Source organism: Oncorhynchus kisutch, linkage group LG13 (genome assembly GCF_002021735.2).
Source record: "Oncorhynchus kisutch isolate 150728-3 linkage group LG13, Okis_V2, whole genome shotgun sequence".
Taxonomy (NCBI): Eukaryota; Metazoa; Chordata; class Actinopteri; order Salmoniformes; family Salmonidae; genus Oncorhynchus; species Oncorhynchus kisutch.
The window spans coordinates 28,836,307-28,859,287 of record NC_034186.2 but is presented as its reverse complement, the minus strand read 5'-3'; the positions used below and the strand labels follow the sequence as shown (position 1 = coordinate 28,859,287).

The 22,981-nt window shown below is 43.3% G+C and overlaps 1 protein-coding gene across 1 annotated transcript in view; it reads left to right on the top strand.

Moving 5' to 3' along the window:
• The window catches only part of LOC109902987 (uncharacterized), a 97,214-nt gene that overhangs the window by 40,775 nt on the left and 33,458 nt on the right, over nt 1-22,981 (top strand). Inside the window, exon 8 of the mRNA XM_031785954.1 lies at nt 3,310-3,433. Coding sequence (XP_031641814.1) covers nt 3,310-3,433 — 124 coding nt within the window. The remainder of the gene's footprint in view (nt 1-3,309; nt 3,434-22,981) is intronic.

Below are 22,981 nucleotides of genomic sequence, written 5' to 3'. Positions count from 1 at the left end.
AGTCAGGGTATGTGCAACAGTTTTGCCCGCCTGACTTGTTGCAAACTAATTTGCCAGTATTTTACGTAATTATGACATAACATTGAAGGTTGTGCAATGTAACATTAATATTAATAATATTTAGACTTATGGATGCCACCCGTTAGATAAAATACGTAACGGTTCCGTATTTCACTGAAAGAATAAACGTTTTGTTTTCTAAATGATAGTTTCCGGATTTTACCATATTAATGACATAAGGCTCGTATTTCTGTGTGTTATTATGTTATAATTAAGTCTATGATTTGATATTTGATAGAGCAGTCTGACTGAGCGGTGGTAGGCAGCAGCAGGCTCGTAAGCATTCATTCAAACAGCACTTTCGTGCGTTTGCCAGCAGCTCTTCCCTGTGCTTCAAGCATTGAGCTGTTTATGACTTCAAGCCTATCAACTCCCGGGATGAAGCTGGTGTAACCGATGTGGAATGGCTAGCTAGTTAGCGGGGTGCGCGCTAATAGCGTTTCAATCGGTGACGTAACTCGCTCTGAAACCTTGAAGTAGTTGTTCCCCTAACGATGTGTCGAGGGTGACTGTTGTATTCCTGTTATATTCAATGTATTCCTGTTTCGAGCCCAGGTAGGGGCGAGGAGAGGGACGTAATCTATAATACTGTTACACTGGAAATACTAAAGTGTCTATAAGAACATCCAATAGTCAAAGGTATATGAAATACAAAATGGTATAGAGAGAAATACTCTTATAATAACTACCTAAAACTTCTTACCTGGGAATATTGAAGACTCATGTTAAAAGGAACCACCAGCTTTCATATATTCTCATGTTCTGAGCAAGAACTTAAACGTTAGCTTTTTTACATGGCACATATTGCACTTTTACTTTCTTCTCCAACACTTTGTTTTTGCATTATTTAAACCAAATTGAACATGTTTCATTATTAATTTGAGGCTAAATTGATTTTATTGATGTATTATATTAAGTTAAAATAAAAGTGTTCATTCATATTGTTGTAATTGTCATTATTACAATTATTATTTATTATTTTTTTTACCTTTATTTAACTAGGCAAGTCAGTTAAGAACAAATTCTTATTTTCAATGACAGCCTAGGAACAGTGGGTTAACTGCCTGTTCAGGGGCTGAACGACAGATTTGAACTTGCAACCTTCCTAGTCCAACGCTCTAACCACTAGGCTACCCTGCCGCCCCAAATAAATAAATACATTTTAAAAAATCGTCTGATTAATCTGTATCAGCTTTTTTGGGTCCTCCAATAATCGGTATCGGTATCGGTGTTGACAAATCATAATCAGTCGACCTCTACTACAGACGTGAGTGCCACGGGTCGGTAGTCATTTAAGCAGGTTACTTCAGTGTTCTTGGGCACAGGGACTATGGTTGTCTGCTTGACACATGTTGGTATTACAGACTCAGACAGGGAGAGGTTGAAAATGTCAGTGAAGACACTTGCCAGTTGATCAGCGTATGCTTGGAGTACATGTTCTGGTAATCCGTCTGGCCCTGCGGCCTTGTGAATGTTGACCTGTTTAAAGGTCTTACTCACATCGGCTGCGGACAGTGTGATCACACAGTCGTCCGGAACAGCTGATGCTCTCATGCATGTTTCAGTGTTACTTGCCTCGAAGCGAGGCTTGTTCTTATTTTCAATGACGGCCTAGGAACAGTGGGTTAACTGCCTGTTCAGGGGCAGAACGACAGATTTGTACCTTGTCAGCTTGGGGGTTTTGAACTTGCAGCCTTCCGGTTTCTAGTCCAACGCTCTAACCACTAGGCTACGCTGCCGCACCAAATTACAGTTTTTAATGTCCCGTTGGTAGGTGCTTTCAGTACGTATCCTGATGGGTTGCATCACTGGCTGGTATGGCAACTGCTTGGCCTCCGATCGCAAGGCACTACAGAGGGTAGTGCGTATGGCCCAATTCATCACTGGGGCCAAGCTTCCTGCCATCCAGGACCTCTATACCAGTTGGTGTCAGAGAAAGGCCCTAAAATTTGTCAAAGACTCTAGCCATCCTAGTCATAGACTGTTCTGTCTGCTACCGCACGGCAAGCGGTACTGGAGCGCCAAGTCTCGGTCCAAGAAGCTTCTAAACAGCTTCTACCCCCCAAGCCATATGACGCAGAACATCTCAAAAAATGGCTACCTAGAATTTTTGCATCCCCCCCCCCCTCTACTCTACTCTCTGTTATTATCTATGCATACTCACGTTAATAACTCTACCTACATGTACATATTACCTCAATTACCTTGATACTGGTGCCCCCGCACATTGACTCTGTACCGGTACCCCCTGCACTGTATATAGCCTCGCTATTGTTATTTTACTGCTGCTCTCTAATTATTTGTTACTTTTATCTCTTACTTTTTTTAGGTATTTTCTTTAAACTGCATTGTTGGCTAAGGACTTGTAAGTAAGCATTTCACTGCAAGGTCTACACCTGTTCTATTCGGCGCATGTGACAAATACAATTTGATTTGATTGCAGTGCAAGAGCACAGGGACACTTGCCTGGGTGTTCTGTATTGTAGCAGCTGTAGCAAGGTGGCTCAAGTGTGGAGTCAAAGTGAGCTCCCTGTAACTTTGTTTTTTTCTTCGTCTGCATGGGAATTTGGCTGTAATTACCTTTATCAGTTTGAAGAGGTCATTTATTTTGTTCCAGTAAATACATAACCTGTGTATTATTCAGAGTAACTATTTCTAGTTGGACTGGGTGCAGCCCATGTGAATGCTTGAGTGGTTTATTAAGAACATGTTATTGGCTTAGGATATCTGCTGGATATTGGCTCAGAGAGCAGGCCAGTTATTGGAGAGAAAAACCCCAGTGAATTTCAAGTGATCCACCTTGTAGGCACTAATCAATAGGTTATTTCAGTCCCTCTTAGTGGGATCCACCGTCTCCACTGTCCATTTTGGCCAAACCAAATGATTTGAGTGAGAAATGAGGCCATTGTATGCCACTATGTATGCTAATCATATTTATTAATGGCATTAGTAGTCTTTGACAACAGATGTATACTATAGGCCTATAGTCCATAGGGAAAACCATTTACTTTGTGTGCATATCAAAATTGCTTGCCTTCCAACAATTTATCTGTAGGCTCTTTTTATGTGATTACCAATGCTTTCTGCTGATAAAGGGAAACTAAGGACAGGTCTTTGTTGAAAAATAATGGTCTCTCTTTAGAAAATGATGCACAGCTATTAGCCTAACACAAAAAAAATGTCTATTAATCTTGGGAGCTATTTTGATTGTGTGCCATTAATGCTGTCTGTGTCTGTCTGTACCTACAGCCATATCTATGTCATTCCTGGGTTTACCTGGACACTCTCTCTTGGAATCCTGCTGGCTCAGATGGTCATTCAGCCAATCACGTCGCTACTGACCCTCCTGAAAGGCATCATGCTGATCATCACAGTAAGTGTGTTCCGTTTCAATAAGTCATCCTGGGATTCCGATCTACTGCACAATGGTGCTAATTATGTATATCATAGTTTGCATTCAAAGAGAAACTGGATGTATTTCATTACAGGCATTTTTTAAATCATAGGCTCAATTTCCCAAGATGGCAATGTTGAACGATGCTGTATATGTTTTATAGTGTAAAGGGGGTTTTGGATTCTGCTCAGTTTGGCTTTCCCATGTTTACGGCTATACCTTAATTATTCTCATGAGGTGACTGCTTCATTAGATTACATAAAGAGTCATAAAGATGAATAGAAGTTCATCCACAGAGATGAAGGCAGGGAGATGACACAGCAGTCATAATGGGATGTAATGATTAAATAATAATGGTTTCTGACATGTGATTTATTAGGCCAAAGAAACTCACAATGTGAGCACACCTCTTTGTTTCAACCCCCGAGGTAAGAAAGGAATGAAATGCACATTATTTATCTTAATGAAAATACCAGAGCCTGTGAGTGAAGTCCCGTACCCTCAGTAGTTGAATGCAAATACAGAAATGCAATAAAAACTCATATTAAAGTGCCACCTCTGAGAGATTGTGATGGATATTGTTGCAGAAGATTAGATGATTATATTACCTCCACAGGACCTTTGTTTGATATTGGCAAACTTAATATAATACCTGGAATATTTGATATCAATTAACAGTCACAGTCCTTGATCCTTCTCAGATTTACCCTAGCGGTTAATTTATGGTTTCACTCTCTGCCGGTGCCAGTCGCTGTCTAGTTGATTCTAGAAACATCATCTACTGTAGTGTGAATATATCAATAACACTGTGTTGATACTATGAATAACCACACTCAGTCATTCATCAAACAGGGGAGTTGTCCTCTTGCCAGCTGACACCTAGGTACTTGACATTAGTTTTCATCCACGTCTCATCAGTGGACAAATCGGCCTCATCACTCACCTTCATTGATGTATTATCCTTGTCCGTGGCGTCTGGGCTTATCTGTAATTTGAACGCTTATCATTTGTGTGTGCCAGCTTTATGGGCTGCAGTAGGAGCCGCCCCAGTCTCCAGTTTGGTCACACTGTGAATCGCAGCACATCTAAGCAGTAGCTGGATCCATCCAGAGGCAGGCAGGCAGGCAACCCTCTTTCAGGGCCAGGCCCCACACTACATCAGCTAGGACCAAACCCCAACACATACTGGGGGACATATCTGATCTGACTGTTGAATAAGGCACTGCTGAAATGTGTTCCACACCTAAATGTACAACATAATTCAAATGTAATGGGAGGGCTTTTATTTGATTTCCTTACCAGTAATAGAATCAAACAGTCAATGACCACACATGAACTTTAGTGATAATAGTTGTTTTTTGTTCACAATCCACCGATATGCACCTTCTCTCTCTCTCTGGTTCCTGTTCCTTGGGTAACACATAATCCACAGATACTCCTAGATCCTCTCCTATTAGGTCCTTCATCTCTGTTTCCAGTTCTGTAAGGCTGTAAGGGTCAGGAGTAATGTTAAACAGTCTGAGGAATATGTGTGTCTGGCTGCCAAGCCTGCAATTGAATATGCAAATGAGTTAGATGGCTGCCTGGAACTCATTAAGAGGAGACAGGGACAGGAAGTGTGTTAGCTGCTGGCCTGCTAATTGCCACCAGTCAAGGATTTACTGTTAAGGTTGGCTTGGCCGCCTTTGACTTCTACTGAAATGAATAATCTGATATATAGATCCATTAAAAATGCATATGGTTTCTTACTTGGATTTGGCTTCTGTTTAAATATATTAATAATGCATAGAAAAAGTAAGACAATGGTCTGGCGTGCTAGTTAAAAAACCTATGCAGTCATAATTCAACAATTCTGCCGCTTTAAATAATCATCCATAATGGATTTCCATCTTAGAGGCTGAGAGAATAGCGGCTCTCTCTAGGGTGCATGTAAAGTCACTCTGTCCCTGGTTGGCAGACCTAGATAAGGCTGCTGAAGGCAGGGTTATGAACGTTGAGGTTGATTACCCAGTCAGAATTCAAGGACAGCAATCAAGATTGCCATGTTAAATAAATGACTGTAATGTTATTATGACTGCTGTTTGAGCTGACAGTGCAGTCATTACTGTCCTTTTTACTCTGTCTCTGTAGTCGGTCTTCTGTCACATTACATGCTGGGAGTTAGGATGCAAGTGGCATGGTAGATTTTTCACTTCATGCAGATGGCACAGGATCCCACTGTGTGTGTAACACGGGCGGCCATTTGATTTTTTCAGGTCAGTGATTCTCAATGTCAGAAACGGTGTCAAAAGCACTGCTGGAGATGTTCTAGTCCGTCGCTACTGTTGGCTTAACCAGAACAATAACAGGATGCCACAAGGTTGTGGTCTCTTAGCTTTGTATAATTATTGTTGAGTTATCTGACACAACAATTACTCAAGGTGTTAGGAAATGGTGCAAACATAGAAAATAACACTAAGGACTATCCTGTGTCCATGTAGTTGCCCTATTGCTACATGCGTAGTAGAATGCCTAGTCTGTACTAACAATTTGAAAATGGTTAGTCTCATTCTGGATCTGTTTTTGATTAACATATTAACTTTACACTACACACACACTCTAAATCTAGGTAGTGAGAAACACTTAGTTTCAAGTTATAGATATTCATTTACACAAAAAATTGTGGACACCCCTTCAAATGAGTGGATTCGGCTATTTCAACCATACCCGTTGCTGACAGGTGTATAAAATTGAGCACACAGCCGTGCAATCTAAACAAGTCCTTAAACTATTTATAAAACCACCCAAGTTTTTTGTCAGGACAGAATGTATTATTATGGAAAGTAAAAGTTTTATTGTCTCTGCCACTGGAAGCCAGAAATGCAACAGAAGTTTTGTTGTAGTTGCTGTGGAAGTTGTTGGTAATTGTTCTTATCTGATGGTACTATCTTGTCGACTCCCCTATCTACAGGAAGCTCTGCTAGATGCTTTTGTTGAATAGCTAAGAGCTGGAGTTTATTATCTCAGTCTCTCTCTTTTAATGTCATTATTGGTACCACAATAGTCCTAAAAATATAGATTTGTACCTTGTGATGTCTCATTCATTCTGTGTGCAGCTTCACACCCACACTCAGTCACTCACAAACATACAGTGGTAATCTGTAAGGTTGTAACCTCATCATAACAATTCACTGGCAGACTGGTAAATCATTTTGCTTGGCTGTCACTGCTCGTAGGGGACCTGAAATCTCTTGGCCGTGTGGATGGCAGTATTCCTCTAATCAGAGAGAGTTGTTCTCAGTGTGTCTCACAATATCTGCCAAACTCTGATCAAATCTTGTATCTCATAAACAGGTAATCAAAGACGTTTTGCTAAGCATGTAAATGTCAACCTCGCTCTCATCCAAGAAGAGCGCCTTCAGCTATGGCAATTAAGCAAGCTACTGTGAGTTCCAGTCTTTACAATGCGTCCCATCTTTGAAAATGAACATCAGTGGGCAAACTGCCATTTCCTTTTTGTTCATGGTGTTCCTGTAGAATTATTGTTTCAGATATAAACCAGAAAAAGCAACCACTGTAAATGCTTTCTCTATAAAGAGGCAGGTTTGATTAGTTTTAGTTTGCCTGTGCAGTGACCTTGTTCTCTCTATCTCATAGTGACATAGTGCGATTACACCACAACCTTCTGTTCCTATGCTGAACTTCTAGATCTTAACCTCCGCTAGAGTTGTAGCTCCGGGACTGTGTGTGTGTGTGTGTGTGTGTGTGTGTGTGTGTGTGTGTGTGTGTGTGTGTGTGTGTGTGTGTGCATCACTGTGTGTTATCAAAGCAATCTATAATCAATCTCTTCTATTTCTCTGTTGTTCCTCAAGGACAGAATAATATCCTTAAGGGAGTCATAAAAAGACAACTCACGAGAATGGCTTTGTTATAGTTAAACCCATGCTCTGAAAATCCCTGATGTCCCCATGCATTCTAACAGTGGAGTACATTTGACTTTTGCACCTCTCTAATGCACATGTATCTGAATACATTCTAGCATGTTGTCATGTATTTTGTGTGATATATACTCTACTGCAGCTATGTGTGAACTAAGCTATGTGTGGAATTTAAGGTAAGTATCTAACTATATGAAATATAAAAATATTTGCCATTATTTTGCTCATCACAATTACTGCATTTAAAATAAAAGTTGCATTGTGAATCATATTTCGCTAGATGCATTTGTCCTCCCTCTACACTCAACACATACACTATATGTATAAAAGTATGTGGACACCCCTTCAAATTAATGGATTTGGCTATTTCAGCCACACCCGTTGCTGACACGTGTATAAAATTTGAGCACACCGCCATGCAATCTCCATAGACAAACATTGGTAGTAGAATGGCCTTACTGAAGAGCTCAGTGACTTTCAACGTGGCACTGTCATAGGATCCCACCTTTTCAACAAGTCAGTTTGTCAAATTTCTGCCCTGCTAGAGCTGCCCCAGTCAACTGTAAGTGCTGTTATTGTGAAGTGTAAACGTCTAGGAGCAACAACGGCACAACCATTCATGCTAGGCCCCTTAGTTCCAGTGATGGGAAATCTTAACGCCACAGCATACAATGACATTCTAGACGATTCTGTGCTTCCAACTTTGTGGCAACAGTCTGGGGAAGGCCCTTTTCAGTTTCAGCATGACAATGCCCCCATGCACAAAGCGAGCTCAATACAGAAATGGTTTGTCGAGATCGGTGTGGAAGAACTTTGACTCGCCTACACAAAGCCCTGACCTCTACCCCACCTTTGATCACCTTTGGGATGAATTGGAATTCCAACTGGGAGCCAGGCCTAATCGCCCAACAACAGTTCCCGACTTCACTAATGCTCTTGTGGCTGAATAGAAGCAAGTCCCCGCAGCAATGTTGCAACATCTAGTGGAAAGCTTTCCCAGAAGATTGGAGGCTGTTACAGCAGGAAAGGGGGGACCAACTCCATATGAATGCCCATGATTTTGGAATGAGATTTTTGACAAGCAGGTGTCCATATACTTTTGGTAAGTGAGTGGTGGATACTGGATATGGTATGAGACTATGAGTAAAGTGTAATTACATATATCTCATCAGGCTCTTTTGTCACAATAACCGAGTAGGCAGCAGAGTTTCACCAACATGCAATGGCTCTTAAGTGACTGCAAAAAGTGTTCTCTCGCCACTGCTGACACATTGGTTATGAACAATTACTGAAAAATGTGTCGGCTGACAATGAATAATGGATACAGGCTCAGCACTGACCTCCTTGTGAATTTGGCTGTAAATTGAATCTTTATGGGGGTCCCTAAAAAGCAACTCCGAAAATAACTTGGCATTGCGTTGCTGTCGCCAGTAGTATTTCTCTTTAAGCTGCTCACAGTCAACTCTGCTGAGTTGGGCTTTGCATCACTGATGAGCAGCTGAAAGGCCCTCCACCCATTTTGGATACATGCATTGTATATCTCCATTTTCACTGTTGTGAACTAAGTTGAAGTTCATAGTTGACTACAGTTTTTACGTTAAACAGACATGAGTGATGAGAGACATAGCCACTGTACCTCTAAATCATGTGCCAAACTCATTCCATGGAGAGCTGAAGTACACCATTGTACACCATTGATTAATTAAGGGCACTGATTAATAAGGAACTCTCCTCACCTGGTTGTCTAGGTCTTAATTGAAAGGAAAAACCAAAAACCCACAGACACTCGGCCCTCCATGGAATGAGTTTGACACCCGTGCTCTAAAGGTATGCATTGCCTGAGAAGAGCTACCCTGGCCTGATTTACAGGGCTGGGAATGAAAGGGAGAGTACAGGCTAAGGTTGAATGGCGGGAACCCAGTTACCAAGTTTAATGGGATTTACCGCCCATAACCATAAAACCAAATCAAATTGTATCTGTCACATGCATCGAATACAGTTAGAGACCTTGAAATGTGAAATGCTTACTTACAAGCCCTTAACCAACAATGCAGTTAAGAAAGATAAGAGTTAAGAAATTCTTTACTAAATAAACTAAAGTAAAAAAGTAACACAATAAAATAACAATAACGAAGCTATATATAGAGGGGGTACCGGTACCGAGTCAATGAGTGGGGGTACAGGTACCACTCCCTTTTTCCGGGATAAATATCTGCTAAAAAACGGTAAATTATAATAAATTATGTATATGAACAGCATGACATGAAATGGAACTGATAAATTATATGCAATGTCTAAATATGGTTTCTCTCCAGCCTCTGCATGATGAATCATCAATGCTCAGGGTGTGGACAGACAGCTCATCTCAGTATGGAGCACAGTTCACAATGTATGTAGACCTATCATCTCATCTCAAGTTTTTTTCTTTGTTTCAAGTGACCTACATTTGCTGCAGCATTGCCTACAGTAATATAAAGACCGAATAAACATGTAATTTACCCGTCGTGGTAGAGGCTCCGGACTGTGAACCGACGTAGGAGGTTCCAGTGCGTGGTGCCGGCACTGGTGGTACTGGGCCGAGGACACGCACCTCAGAGCGAGTGCGGGGAGGAGGAACAGGGCGTACTGGACTGCCGAGGCACACTATAGGCCTGGTGCGTGGTGCCGGCACTGGAGGTACCGGGCTGGGGACACGCACCTCAGGGCGAATGCGAGGAGCAGGGAGTACTGGATCCTGGAGGCGCACTGGTGGGCCGGTACATGGTGTTGGCACTGGTGGTACTGGACTGGGGACACGCACCTCAGGGCGAGTGCGGGGAGCAGGCACAGGACGTACTGGGCTGTGGAGGCGTAATGGAGGTCTGGAGTGTAAAGCTGACACAAACCGTCCTGGCTGGATGCTCATGCTAGCCCGGCCAATGCGAGGAGCTGGAATATAGCGCACCGGGCTAGAAATGCGCACTGGAGACACCATGCGCATCTCTGCATAACACGGTGCCTGACCAGTTACACGCTCCTCATGGTAAGCACGAGAGTTGGCTCAGGTCTCCTACCTGACTTAGCCAATCTCCTCGTGTGCCTCCCCAAAATATTTCTTGGGGATGCCTCTCGGGCTTCTGTGCTAGCCGTGTACCCTTATATCTTCACCGTTCCTCCATTCTCCTGTATCCCTCCTCGCACTGTTCCAAATAATCCCATGCAGGCTCTGGCACTCTCCCTGGATCGATCGACCAACTCTCAATCTCCTCCCAGTTTGTTACCCATTCGTCCTTCTCCAGGGTCCATTTCTACATTAAGCGCTGTTTCTCCCAATCACGCTGCTTGGTCCTTTTAAGGTGGGTTATTCTGTCACGTTCGTCGTATGGAGGAGACCAAAGTGCAGCGTGATTAGAATACATACTTTTTAATAAAGACGAAGAACACTTAACAAACTATACAAAAACAACAAACCGAACGTGAAGCTATAATAATACTAGTGCAGACACAGGCAAATAGACATAGACAATAACCCACGAAATACCCAAAGCAGATGGCTGCCTAAATATGGTTCCCAATTAGAGACAAGGATAAACAGCTGCCTCTAATTGAGAACCAAACTAGGCAACCATAGACATACATAAACACCTAGATAGTAAACGACCCCAAAAACCTACAAAACCCCTAGACAGTACAAAAACACATACATCACCCATGTCACACCCTGACCTAACCAAAACAATAAAGAAAACAAAGAATACTCAGGTCAGGGCGTGACAATAGATAATCCTGTTCTATATTGATATATAGCCCTATATATAAACTCAGCAAAAAAATAAATATCCTCTCACTGTCAACTGCGTTTATTTTCAGCAAACCTAACATGTGTAAATATTTGTATGAACATAACAAGATTCAACAACTGAGACATAAACTGAACAAGTTCCACAGACATATGACTAACAGAAATGGAATATTGTGTCCCTGAACAAAGGGGGGGGGTCAAAATCAAAAGTAACAGTCAGTATCTGGTGTGGCCACCAGCTGCATTAAGTACTGCAGTGCATCTCCTCCTCATGGACTGCACCAGATTTGCCAGTTCTTGCTGTGAGATGATATCCCTCTCTTCCACCAAGGCACCTGCAAGGTCCCAGACATTTCTGGGGGGGAATGGCCCTAGCCCTCACCCTCCGATCCAACAGGTCCCAGACGTGCTCAATGGGATTAAGATCCGGGATCTTCGCTGGCCATAGCAGAACACTGACATTCCTGTCTTGCAGGAAATCACGCACAGAATGAGCAGTATGGCTGGTGGCATTGTCATGCTGGAGGGTCATGTCAGGATGAGCCTGCAGGAAGGGTACCACATGAGGGAGGAGGATGTCTTCCCTGTAACGCACAGCGTTGAGATTTCCTACAATGACAACAAACTCAGTCCGATGATGCTGTGACACACCGCCCCAGACCATGACCGACCCTCCACCTCCAAATCGATCCTGCTCCAGAGTACAGGCCTCAGTGTAACGCTCATTCCTTCGACGATAAACGCGAATCCGACCATCACCCCTGTTGAGACATAACGCGACTCGTCAGTGAAAAGCACTTTTTGCTAGTCCAGTCTGGTCCAGCGACGGTGGGTTTGTGCCCATAGTTGACGTTGTTGCCGGTGATGTCTGGTGAGGACCTTCCTTACAACAGGCCTACAAGCCCTCAGTCCAGCCTCTCTCAGCCTATTGTGGACAGTCTGAGCACTGATGGAGGGATTGTGCGTTCCTGGTGTAACTCGGGCAGTTGTTGTTGCCATCCTGTACCACACCTGCAGGTGTGAACTTTGGATGTACCGATCCTGTGCAGGTGTTGTTACACGTGGTCTGCCACTGTGAGGACGATCAGCTGTCCATCCTGTCTCCCTGCAGCTCTGTCTTAGGCATCTCACAGTACGGATATTGCAATGTATTGCCCTGGCCACATCTGCAGTCCTCATGCCTCCTTGCAGCATGCCTAAGGCACATTTACGCAGATGAGCAGGGACCCTGGGCATCTTTCTTTTGGTGTTTTTCAGAGTCCGTAGAAAGGCCTCTTTAGTGTCCTACGTTTTCATAACAGTGACCTTAATTGCCTACTGTCTGTCAGCTGTTAGTGTCTTAACGACCGTTCCACAGGTGCATGTTCATTTATTGTTTAAGGGTCATTGAACAAGCATGGGAAACAGTGTTTAAACCCTTCACAATGAAGATCTGTGAAGTTATTTGGATTTTTATGAATTATCGTTGAAAGACAGGGTCCTGAAAAAGGGATATTTCTTTTTTGCTGAGTTTAAATGTCCTAGACCAGGGGTTCTCAGACTTTTTCAGTAGGGGCCCCCCTTCTGCCATTGGTGAAATCTTGCGAATTTTGCAGGTTTAAAGCTTATTTCCTGCAATTCTACACATTTTGTCATGGGGTGTAAAGAAAATGTTGCAGTTTTAAACCACATTTTCTTGCAATTCTATACATTTTGCCATGTCTAATGTATATTCATGTGATATTTGAGTGACAAAAAAAATTACAACAATATCTATGAGCTAAAAAATATAAATAGCTATCTAAAGGTATGCAATGACTAACATGAAATGTCACCTTGTGCATTCTACTATTACAACTTTCCAGAGTAGGTTTAAAGCAGGACTGAGTTACTAAATATAAATATATATAAATATATATATATATACACTGCCTTGCGAAAGTATTCGGCCCCCTTGAGCTTTGCGACCTTTTGCCACATTTCAGGCTTCAAACACAAAGATATAAAACTGTATTTTTTGTGAAGAATCAACAACAAGTGGGACACAATCATGAAGTGGAACGACATTTATTGGATATTTCAAACTTTTTTAACAAATCAAAAACTGAAAAATTGGGCGTGCAAAATTATTCAGCCCCCTTACTTTCAGTGCAGCAAACTCTCTCCAGAAGTTCAGTGAGGATCTCTGAATGATCCAATGTTGACCTAAATGACTAATGATGATAAATACAATCCACCTGTGTGTAATCAAGTCTCCGTATAAATGCACCTGCACTGTGATAGTCTCAGAGGTCCGTTAAAAGCGCAGAGAGCATCATGAAGAACAAGGAATACACCAGGCAGGTCCGAGATACTGTTGTGAAGAAGTTTAAAGCCGGATTTGGATACAAAAAGATTTCCCAAGCTTTAAACATCCCAAGCAGCACTGTGCAAATGATACTATTGAAATGGAAGGAGTATCAGACCACTGCAAATCTACCAAGACCTGGCCGTCCCTCTAAACTTTCAGCTCATACAAGGAGAAGACTGATCAAAGATGCAGCCAAGAGGCCCATGATCACTCTGGATGAACTGCAGAGATCTACAGCTGAGGTGGGAGACTCTGTCCATAGGACAACAATCAGTCGTATATTGCACAAATCTGGCCTTTATGGAAGAGTGGCAAGAAGAAAGCCATTTCTTAAAGATATCCATAAAAAGTGTTGTTTAAAGTTTGCCACAAGCCACCTGGGAGACACACCAAACATGTGGAAGAAGGTGCTCTGGTCAGATGAAACCAAAATTGAACTTTTTGGCAACAATGCAAAACGTTATGTTTGGCGTAAAAGCAACACAGCTCATCACCCTGAACACACACCATCCCCACTGTCAAACATGGTGGTGGCAGCATCATGGTTTGGGCCTGCTTTTCTTCAGCAGGGACAGGGAAGATGGTTAAAATTGATGGGAAGATGGATTATTATTACAGATTAGCCCTCTGTTTCACCTGTCCTTGTGATTGTCTCAACCCCCTCCAAGTGTTGCTGATTTTCCCAGGTGTATTTATCCCAGTTCGTTGTGTATGTTCAAGTCAACCAGCGTGTTTTTCCCGTGCTCCTGCTTTTTCGATTCTCTTTTTGCTAGCCCTCCCGGTTTTGACCCTTGCCTGTTTCTGGACTCTGTAGCCACCTGCCTGACCATTCTGCCTGACTTGACCTCAAGCTTGCCTGCCACTCTGTACCTCCTGGACTCTGAACTGGTTTGGACCTTTTACCTTTCCATGATCACTCTCTTGCCTACCGTTTTGGATAATAATAAATATCAAAGACTCAAACCATCAGCCTCCCCTTTTCTGCATCTGGGTCTCGCCTTGTGCAATTATAAGACTACCTTTACTCCACACACAGAGACGCGTACAAAGATCTCCCTCGCCCTCCATTTGGTAAATCTGACTATAATTCTATCCTCCTGATTCCTGCTTACAAGCAAAAATTTAAGCAGGAAACACCAGTGACTCGGTCAATAAAAAAGTGGTCAGATGAAGCAAATGCTAAGCTACAGGACTGTTTTGCTAGAACAGACTGGAATATGTTCAGGTATTCTTCCGATTGGCATTGAGGAGTACACCACATCAGTCACCGACTTCATAAATAAGTGCATTGTTGACGTCCTCCCTGCAGTGACTGTACATACAGTGGGGAGAACAAGTATTTGATACACTGCCGATCACCTACCAACCAGTAAGAATTCCGGCTCTCACAGACCTGTTAGTTTTTCTTTAAGAAGCCCTCCTGTTCTCCACTCATTACCTGTATCAACTACACCTGTTTGAACTCGTTACCTGTATAAAAGACACCTGTCCACACACTCAATCAAACAGACTCCAACCTCTCCACAATGGCCAAGACCAAAGAGCTGTGTAAGGACATTAGGGATCAAATTGTAGACCTGCACAAGGCTTGGATGGGCTACAGGACAATAGGCAAGCAGCTTGGTGAGGATGACTGCACCGTATTGAGGGGACGATGGATGGGGCCATGTATCGCGAGATCTTGGCCAACAACCTCCTTCCCAGTAAGAGCATTGAAGATGGGTCGTGGCTGGGTCTTCCAGCATGACAACGACCCAAAACACACAGCCTGGGCAACTAAGAAGTGGCTCCGTAAGAAGCATCTCAAGGTCCTGGAGTGGCCTAGCCAGTCTCCAGACCTGAACCCAATAGAAAATCTTTGGTGGGAGCTGAAAGTCCGTATTGCCCAGCGACAGCCCCGAAACCTGAAGGATCTGGAGAAGGTCTGTATGGAGGAGTGGGCCAAAATCCCTGCTGCAGTGTGTGCAAACCTGGTCAAGAACTAAAGGAAATGTATGATCTCTGTAATTACAAACATAGGTTTCTGTACCAAATATTAGGTTCTGCTTTTCTGATGTATTAAATACTTATGTCATGCAATAAAATGCAAATTAATTACTTAAAAATCATACAATGTGATTTTCTGGATTTTTGTTTTAGATTCCGTCTCTCACAGGTGAAGTGTGCCTATGATAAAAATTACAGACCTCTACATGCTTTGTAAGTAGGAAAACCTGCAAAATCGGCAGTGTATCAAATACTTGTTCTCCCCACTGTACATACCCCAACCAGAAGCCATGGATTACAGGCAACATCCGCACTGAGCTAAAGGGTAGAGCTGCCACTTTCAAGGAGCGGGACTCTAACCCGGAAGCTTATAAGAAATCCCGCTATGCCATCCAACAAACCATCAAACAGGCAAAGAGTCAATACAGGACTAATATCGAATCGTATTACACCGGCGCCAATGCTCGTCCCATGTGGCAGGGCTTGCAAACTATTACAGACTACAAAGGGAAGCACAGTCGAGAGCTACCCCCAGTGACACAAGCCTACCTGACGAGCTAAATTACTTCTATGCCCGCTGGGAGGCAAGTAACACTGAAACCTGCATGAGAGCATCAGCTGTTCTGGACGACTGTGCACAAGAACACTAAGGTAAGCTGCTTAAATGACTACCGACCCGTAGCACTCACGTCTGTAGCCATGAAATGCTTTGAAAGGCTGGTCATGGCCCTTATTCAGTAGGTGCATCCAAACTTTTGACTGTACTGTATATATACAGTTGAAGTCGGAAGATTACATACTATACATTAGCCAAATACATTTAACCTCACTTTTTCACAATTCCTGACATTTAATCTGAGTAAAAAATTATCTGTCTTTGGTCAGTTACGATCACCACTTTATTTTAAGAATGTGAAATGTCTGTAACGTTCTGACCTTAGTTCTTTTGTTATGTCTTTGTTTTAGTATGGTCAGGGCGTGAGTTGGGTGGGTTGTCTATGTTCCTTTTTCTATGTTGTGTTTTGCGTTTGGCCTGGTATGGTTCTCAATCAGAGGCAGGTGTCGTTAGTTGTCTCTGATTGAGAATCATACTTAGGTAGCCTGGTTTCACTTTTGAGTGGGTGGTGAATATTTTCTGTTATGTGTATGTCACCTTTCAGAACTGTTTAGTTTCATTTCTCCTTTGTTATTTTGTTTAGTGTTCTCGGTTTAATAAATATATGATGAACACTTACCACTCTGCGCTTTGGTCCTCACCTCATTCCAACGACGAGTGTCACAATGTCCGAATAATAGTAGAAAGAATTATTTCTTTCGGCGTTCATTTCTTTCCTCACATTCCCAGTGGGTCAGAAGTTTACATACAGTCAATTTGTATTTGGTAGCATTGCCTTTAAATTGCTTAACTTGGGTCAAACGTTTCGGGTAGCCTTCCACAAGCTTCCCACAATAAGTTGGGTGAATTTTGGCCCTTTTCTCCCGACAGAGCTGGTGTAACTGAGTCAGGTTTGTAGGTCTCCTTGCTCGCACACACTTTTTCAGTTCTGACCACAAATTTTCTATAGGATTGAGGTCAGGGCTTTGTGATGGCCACTCCAATACCTTGACGTTGTTGTCCTTAAACCATTTTGCCACAAGTATGCTTGGGGTCACTGTTCATTTGGAAGACCCCTTTGCGACCAAGTTTTAACTTCCTGACTGATGTCTTGAGATGTTGCTTCAATATATCTATTCCAAATTTTCCATCTTCATGATGCCATCTATTTTGTGAAGTGCACCAGTCCCTCCTGCAGCAAAGCACACCCACAACATGATGCTGCCACCCCCGTGCTTCATGGTTGGGATGGTGTTCTTCTGCTTGCAAGCCTCCCCTTTTTCCTCCAAACGTAACAATGGTCATTATGGCCAAACAGTTCTATTTTTGTTTCATCAGATCAGAGGACATTTCTCCAAAAAGTATGATCTTTGTCCCCATGTGCAGTTGCAAACCGTAGTCTAGCGGTATGACAGCTGCGTGGTCCCATGGTGTTTATACTTGCGTACTATTGTTTGTACAGATTAACTTTCAGGTGTTTGGAAATTGCTCCCAAGGATGAACTAGACTTGTGGAGGTCTACAATTTTTTTCTGAGGTCTTTGCTGATTTCTTTTGATTTTCACATAATGTCAAGCAAAGAGGCACTGAGTTTGAAGGTAGACCTTGAAATACATCCTCAGGTACACCTCCAATTGACTCAAATGATGTCAATTAGCCTATCAGAAGCTTCTAAAGCCATGACATATTTTTCTGGAATTTTCCAAGCTGTTTAAAAGCACAGTCAACTTAGTGTATGTAAACTTCTGACCCACTGTAATTGTGATACAGTGAATTCTAAGTGAAATAATCTGTCTGTAAACAATTGTTGGAAAAATCACTTGTGTCATGCACAAAGTAGATGTCCTAACCGACTTGCCAAAACTATAGTTTGTTAACAAGAAAGTTGTGGAGTTGTTGAAAAACAAGTTTTAATGACTCCAACCTAAGTGTATGTAAACTACCGACTTCAACTGTATTTACAGTATTTACAGTATGTATTGTATAACGGCACAATCATTTGGTCTTTTTGGGCTTGGGCTCATAAAATTTATTTAATGTATGGCTCATCAGGCTCAGGTAGCATCAGGCTTGAATTTTCTATCCGTCAAAGGGTGTACTAGAGGCGAAGTCAGGTGCAGGAGTACAGAGTAATGTTAACAGGCGCACTTTTATTTTCGTTCCAAAAACGAGAGCACTACATAAATCAATCGCGCTCAAAACACAGAACATAACAAAAGTAAAGCGCGTAAATAAAACACCACAATAACATGAAACAATTACACACAAATACATGATGGGAATCAGAGGGTTAAATACAAGTAGATTGATTGGGGAAATGAAAACCAGGTGTGTATGGAACAAGACAAGACAAATGGACATATGAAAAATGGAGCGGTGATGGCTAGAAAGCCAGTGACGTCGATCGCCGAACGAACAAGGAGCGGAAAACGCCGACCCGAACAAGGAGAGGAGAACGCCGACCCGAACAAGGAGAGGAGAACGCCGCCTGAACAAGGAGAGGAGAACGCCGACCCGAACAAGGAGAGGAGAACGCCGCCTGAACAAGGAGAGGAGAACGCCGCCTGAACAAGGAGAGGAGAACGCCGCCTGAACAAGGAGAGGAGAACGCCGACCCGAACAAGGAGAGGAGAACGCCGCCTGAACAAGGAGAGGAGAACGCCGCCTGAACAAGGAGAGGAGAACGCCGACCCGAACAAGGAGAGGAGAACGCCGCCTGAACAAGGAGAGGAGAACGCCGACCCGAACAAGGAGAGGAGAACGCCGACCCGAACAAGGAGAACGCCGCCTGAACAAGGAGAGGAGAACGCCGCCTGAACAAGGAGAGGAGAACGCCGCCTGAACAAGGAGAGGAGAACGCCGCCTGAACAAGGAGAGGAGAACGCCGCCCGAACAAGGAGAGGAGAACGCCGACCGAACAAGGAGAGGAGAACGCCGACCCGAACAAGGAGAGGAGAACGCCGACCGAACAAGGAGAGGAGAACGCCGCCTGAACAAGGAGAGGAGAACGCCGCCTGAACAAGGAGAGGAGAACGCCGACCCGAACAAGGAGAGGAGAACGCCGACCCGAACAAGGAGAGGAGAACGCCGCCTGAACAAGGAGAGGAGAACGCCGCCTGAACAAGGAGAGGAGAACGCCGACCTGAACAAGGAGAGGAGAACGCCGACCTGAACAAGGAGAGGAGAACGCCGACCTGAACAAGGAGAGGAGAACGCCGACCTGAACAAGGAGAGGAGAACGCCGACCTGAACAAGGAGAGGAGAACGCCGACCTGAACAAGGAGAGGAGAACGCCGACCTGAACAAGGAGAGGAGAACGCCGACCTGAACAAGGAGAGGAGAACGCCGACCTGAACAAGGAGAGGAGAACGCCGACCTGAACAAGGAGAGGAGAACGTCGACCCGAACAAGGAGAGGAGAACGTCGACCCGAACAAGGAGAGGAGAACGTCGACCCGAACAAGGAGAGGAGAATGCCGCCTGAACAAGGAGAGGAGAACGCCGCCTGAACAAGGAGAGGAGCCGACTTCAGCGGAAGTCGTGACACTATCAAAGCTCGAGTCAATTCCAAACATAGGCCTATTTATATGCTTTATAATACTTTTGAATGACACTTCTGGTTTTGGCCGGAAATTCCTGGGTTACCTGGCAGAAAAGTTATTTATTCTCAAGATGGAACATTTGTAAAATACTAGGAAAATATTCAACCCTAGTACAGGCATGGTGTAGGAATAACATGGAAGGGATGGATGCAAACGTCATGAAGAACTAACATCAATCTCCTTTTAGTCTAAACTAAATAGAGAATTGGCAACTTTGGTGATAAAATGTTAATAACAAATGAAAAATTGTCATGATGTTTAGTAATTAAAGTTTATTGGGAAACCCTAGGACAGGCGGTGTGAGGAATACTTTCGCCCAAGGAGTTCTATAGACACTTTGATTGATTTTACAGAGACAAAAGGTGATGTAAGCATAATGAATAGTGTGGTTATGGAGGCAGATTCTGTCTTGTGTTAAGAAAATGGCCTTTTACTTCACATTCAGGCTTAGGCGTATGCGAGTGTGTGTGGGTGCATGCCTGACTTTCTGCCTGCCTGTGTGTGCATGTACGTGTACTGAATTAATCAGTGTGTATTCATGGTTGTGTGTGTTTTCCTACTGATGGATCTGTATATATCTCAGTGGTCTTGTATTAGTTTCCTATTGATATCCACTCTTTCTGAAGTTGACATGAAGGGGTCTCATCTCCCCTGATACTGCCCCTGCTGAGAGCTTCTTCAGGTATCTATTCCAAACAGATCAATGTCTGGAGACCAAGGCTTCTATTGTGGCATTTCATCTTAGGACACTTCTTCATCTTGATTGACAACCTTGATCAAATATTAACTCCAAAAATGAATTGTTTGGAAAATACTCCTCTCTATGGACTTAGAGGAGAGACACTGTCAAGTTCTTTCTGTGACCTCTGCAAGTTAAATATAAGGTAACTGGGTTGAAATTAGTAATCAAGTGTGTATTTTACTTACATTTATTGTGCCAATTATCCTTGAGTAAACTTTGCTGACACTAGATTAATCAGAATGCTAAAGATACTCTGACACAGTCTCTCACTAGCACAATGAGTGAGGCACTGAGGAGACCTTGGTTAAAATGTCTTCTAAATGACCAATTGAACAGACTGGTATTCATGCAGGCAGTAACATGCCACAAATCAATTAATAGCCATGAAAAGCAGTTTTCTACAAAAGGCAGCTGTGATGCCCAAAAATGTGTGGTTAATGAATAATGACACACCAGGAGAAAATACATTGACACACTGTAATAAGCACTCAATTAAGTCATTTGAAATGAAGCAGGCTATTTACCAAGTGTATCTGTTTCTGTTGAAATGGATGTCCTTCTCGTATTTCCAGCAATAAATCGCAGACAGAATTTTATTTTGGGCAAATTATGCATGGGAAATCAAGTACAATTTTATAGCTTCATAGACTAATTAGTGTGACATTTATACTGCACAATTCTTAAAGATGTCAAACCTGTCCTCCAGTCTACTGCCATCATGACTTTGAGCGTAAAGATTGCAGTCATACCTATGTTTCTGATACTTAGTGGGCAGATGAATGCTGTGTTTCAACAGTTTAGCTTGGCACGATTGCAAATTCTTTCACAGGGTTAAAAACAACACTTGTCTTCTGTGTGTGTGTGTGTGTGTGTGTGTGTGTGTGTGTGTGTGTGTGTGTGTGTGTGTGTGTGTGTGTGTGTGTGTGTGTGTGTGTGTGTGTGTTTTAGAGCATGGATTAAGGAAAGAGCACAACCCTCTTTGTCATGCTCTCACTCCACTACTCACTACGAGGTGCAATGGGTGGGGGGCTGAAGTGGTCAGAGAAGCGTGCTCTGTAGTCTAACATGCTTCTCTCCAGGACAGAGATGGGTTGATAAGAGATGCTTTTGCCTTGGCATATCAGCCCTCTCAGCTCTCCCATAAGTCTGCCTGGCTGCCTGGTCATGGCAGTGCCACCTTCCTCCTCCCCCTAACCTCCACTCTTCTCCACTCTCCTCCATCTTATCCCTTGTGAAATGGATTCACTCAGTTCATCCCAAGGTCCCCTGTGTGCATTAGGATATATAATGCCCCAGAATGCTCCCTGTTCTTTTTGGTGGGACTTGCTTTTTTGTGTGTGTTTGTATGTGTGTGTGTGTTTGGTTGGAATCGCTGTGGAAATTGCATTATTCTCCCATGCATTGCATGAACAGCTGCAAGTGCAATTTTTTTTGTGGTTGCCGTTGAGTACTTCTACAGTATGTACGATCGTGCTTTGTTCTCTGTGCCCAAGCTGCCCCTTGTTGCATTACAGACAAACAAGGAGAGAGGGAGAGAGAGAGGTGGAGAGAGAGAGGTGGAGAGAGAGAGGTGGAGAGAGAGAGGTGGAGAGAGAGAGGTGGAGAGAGAGAGGTGGAGGGAGAGAGGTGGAGAGAGAGAGGTGGAGAGAGAGAGGTGGAGGGAGAGAGCGAGCAAGAGAGGAGGCGGAGGAAAGAGAGGTAGAGAGAGAGAGATGTTGCATTACAGGCGAATGAAGAGAGAAGTGGAGAGAGAGAGAGAGAGAGAGAGAGAGAGGAGGAGTGAGCCGGTGAGAGAGGGGTGTTAGATGGATACACTCAAACAAAGAGCAGGGACTGAGGGAACACTCTTTGTTTTGTAATGTGTGCTTTTATAGTTCATTTCTTCCCACACACCCTGGATTTCTGACAATGTCACATTGGGAGCAGGGTAATCACAGCTCTCGCCTGATATCTCCTCCATCACACCATCACTGAGGCTTTTTACTGGAGATGGGAAGGCACTTAAACCTATTTCTCTCTGGAGCTCAAAGAGACTTGGGCACCTAATGGAATCTTCTTCCCCCTAATCCAGGGCATTCTTCACATGTGCTTAAAAGCAAAATGTTTACTTGTGGACAATTGTTATCCCAGTTTAAGTGGCAGCTTTCTGTGAGCCCATGTAATTCACCTCTGTCAATATTCTTCACAGCCAAATCCCCTCGGTGAAGTATTTTACCCTCAAATAGTCTCATTTTCAGTTGGTATAAACACTTTAAGATGCTTTTCAAACAGTTTACTGCTTATTGGTCTATTTAACATCATCTAACTATTTTTAATAGAATGGAATCAGCTTTGTTTTGTTATTTATGTTATAAATTCAATGGACTCTGTAGAGAGAATTCTCAGATGTGGTACACAGCCTAACATGTCCTGGTTGCTGTGCCTTCAGGGCCTGTGACTCTCTGGGGCCAGGGTAGAAATCCCATTAACAGCATCTGTGCATCTTAGTGCCAACACCAGTACACACCAGTCCACTCTGTGGCCTCACCAGACTTGCATATTGCACCAAATATACACACGAGCCAGGGCCAGGTGGAC